This window comes from Channa argus, chromosome 11 (genome assembly GCF_033026475.1).
Source record: "Channa argus isolate prfri chromosome 11, Channa argus male v1.0, whole genome shotgun sequence".
In the NCBI taxonomy this organism is placed as follows: domain Eukaryota; kingdom Metazoa; phylum Chordata; class Actinopteri; order Anabantiformes; family Channidae; genus Channa; species Channa argus.
The window spans coordinates 146,312-154,462 of NC_090207.1; the positions used below are offsets into that span (position 1 = coordinate 146,312).

The following is an 8,151-nucleotide window of genomic DNA, read 5'->3' on the forward strand; positions in this document are numbered from 1 at the left end:
CTGTACAGGTGTCAGAGTAGATAAGGTGAAATTATTGATGGTATAAAAGAGAGTGCTTGTCTGATTTCAGCAAAAGCTCTAGAACAGCCAGTAAATGGACCTGGTGTCACTCTTTCTCTGTGTCCGACACCAAGAATTTTCCAGCATCATCAGTCACAACCAAAGTAATCAATAAATCAGATAAATAATAAGTGATCAGAGTGACAGAAGGGCAGATGAAGATCAGCTAACGTAATCTGGACCTTGCATTTTCTCTGGTCTATCAACTGTGCTGTTATTGTGAAAAAACATGGCTTCATTTCCTGTGTTGCTGATTTTTGATTTGACTCAGGCCAGTTCCTGCTGCTGCTGCTCCTCCCAAAGGGTGGGGGGTGTCCACGTTTTTTTTTTTTTCAACAGACAAGGGGAGGGAACAACAGCCAGTCTCCACAGCAACAAACCAAACTTAAGTCAGAAAATGGACAACGGAAAACGGAAACAAGACACCAAATAAAAAAAGAAACGATCAGTTTTTGTGATGTTGTTGTCATTGGCATGTTATTTCTTGTTGTTAATCAGCTTTGTGAGACAGGAATTCAGCATCAGATGTGAAAGACACAAAAACCACAGATGTCTCTGTTCATTTGGTTTTTATCAAAATAACTGTTCAGTAAAATTCTGTTTATTTATACAGCATGCCAACAAAAATTTCAAGGGACTTTACTACACTCAAAAAAGTCAAAAAGTGAAGTGTTTGATTTGCAAACTGTAATTATGTTTGACAAATAAGAGTATAATATGTTTGTTGAGCTGTAACGATGGATTCATGTTTGTTGTAAATAAATGAAAGAAATTTCACATGAATGAGATCAACAGCTGTTGATCGAATGAGCGTGAAGCGTTTTAAAACAACGAGTCGTTACTGCGCATGTCTATAGCCACCGGAAATACGTAAGCGCATCAACTGAAAGTCGGAGTTGCAGAAGGAAGTGGTGTGTCAAAGAGGGTGATTTGAATCATCAGGCATCCTTGAACTTGTTGGTAAGTACAGAATAAATAATTGTTCGCATGTAGTACTGTGGGATTGTTGATTAGTAAAAAGTAGTTATTGGACACATTTGTAGTATTTATTAGCAATATTGATTTGTTTAATGCTACCTTTAGCCTTACGCACATGTTACAGTCTTTTGCTACATTCCGAATGTAACTTTTTTATCTCTGCCATACTAGTTATTTTTGTGTTCCTAAACTGTCGGTATCCTAAATTTCTTTCTGCTGACCATACGATATTTAAATGTGGCGAAAAACGAAACAAGCCGTGAGAACTTTTTGAATTGCCGCGCTACTCATTACATATGTTGTAGAAGTGGCCGGACAGCATGGGAGAGCATGGAGGGTCTAGTTCGGTTGTGTATGCCCGTGTATGTATATCGGGCATCGGTTATACGCTAAACAATCTTACTTAATATTTGTGGCACGATGCCATATAACGCTTTAAAACAATCACATTGAAAAGTGAAATAATTGGAAAGCTGAGATGTAGACTTTAGTTGCATGCACTCTGTCTCAATAATTGATTAGAAGCTTGGTTAGAAGCTCTGTGTTTTGTTTTGTTTTTTGTTTGTTTTTTTTAGTATTAAAGAGAAAAAAAAAAAACTTTCATCTTCTTTATCAGATTTGCATCGTAATCTAAATCCTCCCCATGCTCTTTGTGAGCACTTCATACATGGTAAGTCAAACGTAGTATAATATGTAATCAAATTTCATGATACAATATAGCATGAAAGTTCTATATCAACCATTCTTGAACACATTCTTTTTCCTTTTCCCTTTCTTTCAGTGACGTGTATGTGGCAGTGCAGGCATTGTGCTACAAAGCAAAGTTGTAGGTATAAATTACTGAAACACTACAGACTCTGCCAATATAGTGGAAGCAGCCGTCATTATCTCTGTATATATTTGAATTGTCCATGTACATTTAAGACATGGGTTGCACTTAAAACACATGTTTATAGATCTCATCCAAGACATTTTTCACAAAAAGCTTCAAGCTCATTTACTTTTCGATGCATGTTATGTGAACGCACAGACATTTCTACGGAGAGAGACTTTTTCCTTCACATTGGAACCCATTTGAAAAACCATGAGACAGTAAATTGTGTATTTGCTGGCTGCTCATTCAGGACAAATATTTTCAATACTTTTTATTCACACAAAAACAGGAAACATAAATTAAATTCATTCAAAGATTTTAAAACAAGTGTAGCATGTTTATTAGACAGTTCTAAAGATGTAGGACCTGGTTGCTCAACTGATGTATCATATTCTCAGGTTGAACCTGAATCTGTCTCAGAAAATGATGTTGCGGATAAAAATCTGCCAAAATTGATAGAGAAAAAATTAGCTGCAATACTGCTGAAACTTGAATGTGTCTTTCACACTCCAGCCAGAACAATAGATGAGCTATTGGAGGAATTAGGTTTTTTGCTCAGTTCTGCATGTGTGCCAATCACAAAGCGTACGGTTACCCAAATCTTCAAAAGCCATCATCTGCAGGTCAGTCAGGCTGTTACTGATGAACTTGCGAACTCTGTGTGTGTTTCTAACCCTGTGGTTCAAGTTTTGGGAAAGTGTGGCCCACTTGCCACATCTTTTAGAAGGAAACAGTACTACAGACTCAATTTTAATGTTGTAGAGCCCATTGAGTATTTTCTATCTGTAGATCGCAGGAGGTCATTTCAGTACATTCCCTTATTACAGTTACTGCAAGAAATATTAAGCCACAATCACATATTTGACAAGGTAATTGAGGAACAAATAGCTCACGGAAATACAGAGAGTTTATGTGGTGGTCAAACTGTGTACAAGTGTTTTCGAGATGGTGAGCATCATAAAAACAATAGCTTTCTAGCTGTTCAGGAGTTGAGGATCTTCATTACGCTCTATATTGACGAGTTTGAGGTCTGTAATCCTCTTGGGACATCACGTAAAAAACATAAACTTTGTGGCATATACTGGGTCCTGGACAATTTGCCTCCTGGTTCTCATTCAGCTCTCTCATCTATTTATTTAGCAGTTCTTTGTAAAAGTGAAGATTTAAAAACATTTGGGTTTGAAAAAGTGTTGGATCTACTGTTGAAAGACTTAGTAATCTTGGAGCAACATGGTGTCTACATTGCTAAGTTAAATAAATGTGTTAAAGGCACTGTGAATTGTGTGATAGCAGACAATTTAGGAGCCCATGGTCTTGCAGGTTTTGTAGAAAGTTTTTCTGGAGAATACATTTGCAGGTTTTGTGTAGCAAAGAAATCAGAAATTCAGTCATTAACTGCTGGTGTTTTTCAACTTAGAACACAGGAACTTCATCAAGCACATTTAAAGTCTGCCCTGGAAACTGCGAGTCTGTGCTGTGGTGTTAAACGGGATTGTGTTTTAAGTAAGAATCTCAAACATTTCCATGTCACTGCAGGCTATCCCCCAGATATTGTACATGACTTATTTGAGGGTATCATACCAGTGGAGCTTGCACATTGTTTAGCTACTTTGATCTCAAAAAAATACTTCACATTAGATAAGCTTAATAACTTGATCCAAAATTTTGACTACAAATGGGGAGATAAAACTAACCGTCCTCAACAGATACCACAGACTTTTTCAGGAAGGAAACATATCGGAGGAAATGCCCACGAAAATTGGGCTTTGCTTCGATTATTGCCTTTCATTATTGGTCCCATCATTCCAGAGGATGAACCAGTCTGGCATGTCATTTTGGATCTTAAAGACATAGTGGAGCTTGTTGTAGCCCCTATCCATTCTGATGAAGCAATCTCATATCTTGAATGCAAAATTAGTGAACACCGCCAAAGATACAAAGAGCTGTTTCCAAACTTAAATCTTCTGCCAAAGCATCATTATTTAGAGCACTACCCTTTGATGATTCGCCTCTTTGGACCTCTTGTTCATAAGTGGACAATGAGGTTTGAAGCAAAACACAGTTTCTTTAAACAGATTGCTCGCCATACCAATTGTTTTAAAAACATACCCGTCACACTTGCCAAGAAACATCAGCTCATGATAGCCTCTCATTTACAGTCTTCTGATCAAAGAACATCTCTTGTGGTAACTAATGCTTCATCTGTGCCAGTTGATGTACTGCAAAATGACATTGCAATTGCTATTAAACAGAGATTGCCTGTTGAAACTGATGTCTTTATGACCTCAAATGTGTCATACCATGGTATGAACTACAGCAAAGGGATGATAGTTGTGCAAGGACAGGTTTTTGGTCTGCCAGAGTTTGCTGAAATATTGCAGATCTGTGTTTTGCCGGGCAAGATTCATTTTGTAGTGAAAAAGTTAACTGCTTGGTATAGAGAGCACTTCAGAGCTTATGAGTTAAGCACGTCACATGTGAAAGAGGTTGTTCTTATTGAGCATGGGGAACTTGTAGATGCCTACCCATTAGCAGCCTATTCAGTTGGCGGCAAGCGTCTGGTTGCACTGAAACGATATATTGACTTTGTGCAAAAACAGGAGTAATGTTTGTAAGTATTTACTTTTTTAATTTTTACGTCCAAAATGACATGGTCAATTAAGTCTCAAAATCATCATTTGTGATTGAACATTGAATCCTATTGGGTTCCCTGTAAACTGTTAAAGCTGACACCACAGGTAGCTCTATTTTTAGAGCTACTTTAAATACCTATATATATATATATATATATATATATATATATATATATATATATATATATATATATATATATATATATATATATATATATATATATATACACATATACATATACACACACACACACACACACACACACACACACATATATTAACTTTAACTTTTTTTTCCTTTTCTATTTAGGCCTACTACAGTGAAAGACTATGGTCCCTGTAAGACTGAGGGTCATCCTTGATCACAATGATGCCAGAAAGCTCATTCTGCCAAGAGGGTTTCCAGACTCTATAGAAGAATTGTGCCAGACTATAAGGACAAGTTTTGGATTGCAAGAAGAGATTCGCCTTCAGTACCAAGATGCAGACTTTGGGAATGAGTTTATCAATTTATCAGACATTTCTGAAATAAGTGACAAAGCCAATCTTAAAGTGATATACCTGCAAAAAAATGTAGTTGAAGATGCCACAACACATTATCCAGTGGTACCTGGCCCATCAGACACCTCATCAGTCTCCTCAGAAACGGATAATACAGAGCCTTTTTCATCTACATCTACTGAATCTTCACCATCTACAAGACACTGTGTTTGGCCAAGTGTTTTCACCATTCCAGGTTTTAAGTATGATGCAGCACTTGAACTTGAAAGGGCAAATGCCGAGTACAAGAGAAGTGGAACCTTTTTGAGTCCGTCACCAAAACTGAAATCACACATTTTGGAGCGATTGGCAGAAGAAATCATTAAGTTCAAAGCTTACCCAACTGACAATGATTTGAATGATGTTGCAGAGGCCCTTGTTAAAACTCATCCTTGCTTGAGAGAACAGGGATCTTTCAATGGCTGTTATGGGTGGAAGATAAGTCTCAAGTATAAAATGGCCAACTTCCGGACCAAACTACGAGGCCTTGGGTGTGCTGAAGTAGAGATAAATTCATTGAAAAACAAGGCCACTGATAAAAGAAGCCTAGCAGCATTGAATGTGAAAAAACCAAAAAGAGCTGAAGTGAACTACTGTCCAGAGCATCCAAAAGGAGAAACCACTGAGAGTCTCGAACAGGAGAGAATTGCAATGCTGTCAGAATTTAGAAAGAAAAATAATGACCTTATAGTGACCGAGAAAATGGAGAAGACTTTCTCATACAGAAGACAAGAAGTTCTTCAAGGACAACCCATGATTGCAGACTTTAAGAGCAGATGGCCAGCACTCTTTACTGCAAAGGAGGTACATATCCTGTATTACATTTACTTTAATGTGTCTCATAATGTGCTCACCCAAGAACATTTAGAAGAACAGAAAATCAAGTTCTAAAATAGGCAAGAAACGCGTCTTCTATGCTAGTTCTTTTCATTCTTTAGTATACACAGTTAACTTGTATTGTTGGTTTTTCCAGATTGATAAGGAGTTCATGAGGATTTCCACTGTTCCCCTACTCTCTACATTTTTTGCCGAGCTTGACCGATACATTCCACGATTGACGGAAGTCTTTAGGTGTAAAGGCGGTATAGCTGGAAAAAAAATAAGACAGCTCATGCTTGCCATTTCTAAGGTTTGTGTTATGCTTTTTGTTTTTTCCAAGTACTGTTGCCTTTTCATTCACTCTTATACATTTTCTTAATTTATTTTCTGATCCCACAGGATGACAATGTACATACCAGAAGAGCTTGCATCCTTAGGTCTTTATGCATCTACCTGAATGAAGACCATGAAAAACTAGTGAAGGAATATCTGGTGAGTTACACAGAAAATACCCACACACCCTGTACTTCTGCTGTTTAGTTTTTTCTTTTCATATTTATATTATTGCTATTTGAGTGCATTGGTTCTTCAAAGCCCTCCAGAGATAGTAGAAAGCTAGAATTTATCATGGGAGAGATTGCTAACTGGTGCATGTGTACTCCCTAGCAACTGCATTGGGTAAACTTGTATAAACCAATACAGCTCGGTTTTAAATACCGTATTTACAAGGTTATATTTTCATTTGTAAGCAATATCACTGTCAAAGTGATATTTCTACTATGCATTTATTATTTAGGCCATAGCTGGGGGTTTGTGTGAGTGAGGTTTTATTTAAGATGACTACAGCAGTTGTTAATGCCTCAGTTTTAATTATTTGGAATGCATGTTTCATTAAATGTTTGAGTCTGTCTTGCTACACTTCATCCTATGTGCTTAGATGGTATTTCATTTTTCAAATGACCCCTCTTGTATTTAATCCCACAGGACACAGACCTTGAGGCACATAGTAACATGGAGCAAACAGTGATGGGAGTGTATGTCATACTGAAGGATGGTGCGCTGCCTGACGATGACCCACATGACATTGGTGTCCTCATTGAAGGTGTGGAAGTACTCACTGGCTTGGGGAACATTGCACTGGCTTGTGCTCTGTTATTTGGACTCATTTACTGTTTGGACCTAAGCTACCCAGCAGAGCTCAAATGCACTTTTGAAGTCTTACAGAAGCTCTTTCTCAATCTTGATGGACAAAGGTTGTCATCCAAGGTTCAGTTTCTCAAAAATAAGCTTCTTGAGTAAATGGCCTTGAACAAGACTTAAGTCAAACAAATGCACTTTTTTAGTTATGCGTCTTTGACCTTCAAGAGTGAACTTGAAGTTCTAGTTTTTGTATTGCCACAATGGAGTTTCCCCATCTGAAAGGTTTTTTTTTTTTTTTTTTTTTTTTGGACAGAATACAACAACACAGGGACGTTTATTTTAAAAACTTTAAGGTTAGTGGTCCTCAAACACTAATGCATTTTAGTTTTAAAGTTACCTAAAGTGGCTATACTTTTTGTTTTGTTTTTTAAGGCATTTTTGTTGTATCTTTAGACTGATTATTTGGTACCTCAGAGTAATTGTTTTTTTGTTTGTTTTTTTATTGCCCATGTGTCTCTTGGGTATTTTGTGTAAAATATTTTAAATGTTAAAGTACTCTTGCACTCAATTCTGAGTTTACTTTTATAATGGGCATGTTTTTAGCTCAGATGTTACTGAAAAGGTTTGTTGAAGTCTGGAGACTTGAAAGACAAATTTAATGTTTGTTTCTGTATTGTTGGTAAATGGCTTGTTAAAAAAAACACTAAATGTTTTTGTTTTAATATCTAAATGACCAAATTCAACATTTTGCAAGATACATAATTGGTTTCTTAAAGCCACTACAGTTATGAAATTAGAATACAAATACTCATTTGCAATTAACTTTACTAAAATAGTAGTTGGACTCTGGTATTTGGCATGAACCTGCAAGCACTCGCATCTCAGATTAATAATAATAAAATAATAATACATTGAAATAATAATAAAATGTAGTGGCTTTGGCAAGTTGTCTTGCATGTTGGTACCCTGTAAACACTGAATCAACTAATGTGTGTAATTTGCTTAACTGTTATTTACCCCAGCTATGTGTTAAACATTGAAATTGGATGTACATCTTTCACATAATACACAGTGTTACTGTGATCCTAATTTGTGACCTATGACAAC

At 36.7% G+C, this 8,151-nt stretch overlaps 1 protein-coding gene across 9 annotated transcripts; it reads left to right on the forward strand.

The window, feature by feature from the left end:
- The first annotated feature begins 710 nt into the window (after nt 1-710).
- On the forward strand, nt 711-7,352 carry LOC137136621 (sterile alpha motif domain-containing protein 3-like). 9 transcript variants are annotated; one of them, XM_067522164.1, is made up of 8 exons: nt 711-1,020; nt 1,655-1,708; nt 1,820-1,868; nt 3,330-4,523; nt 4,856-5,889; nt 6,059-6,214; nt 6,304-6,396; nt 6,889-7,352. In XM_067522164.1, exons 5-8 carry the CDS (start codon nt 4,876-4,878, stop codon nt 7,201-7,203), a joined length of 1,578 nt encoding a protein of 525 aa, XP_067378265.1. In that variant the 5' UTR covers nt 711-1,020; nt 1,655-1,708; nt 1,820-1,868; nt 3,330-4,523; nt 4,856-4,875; the 3' UTR covers nt 7,204-7,352. The 9 variants fall into 9 exon arrangements, with proteins under 9 accessions (XP_067378265.1, XP_067378268.1, XP_067378263.1 ...); XM_067522167.1 differs by having other exon boundaries at nt 3,330-3,415; XM_067522162.1 differs by having other exon boundaries at nt 1,820-4,523.
- Nucleotides 7,353-8,151: the final 799 nt, after the last annotated feature.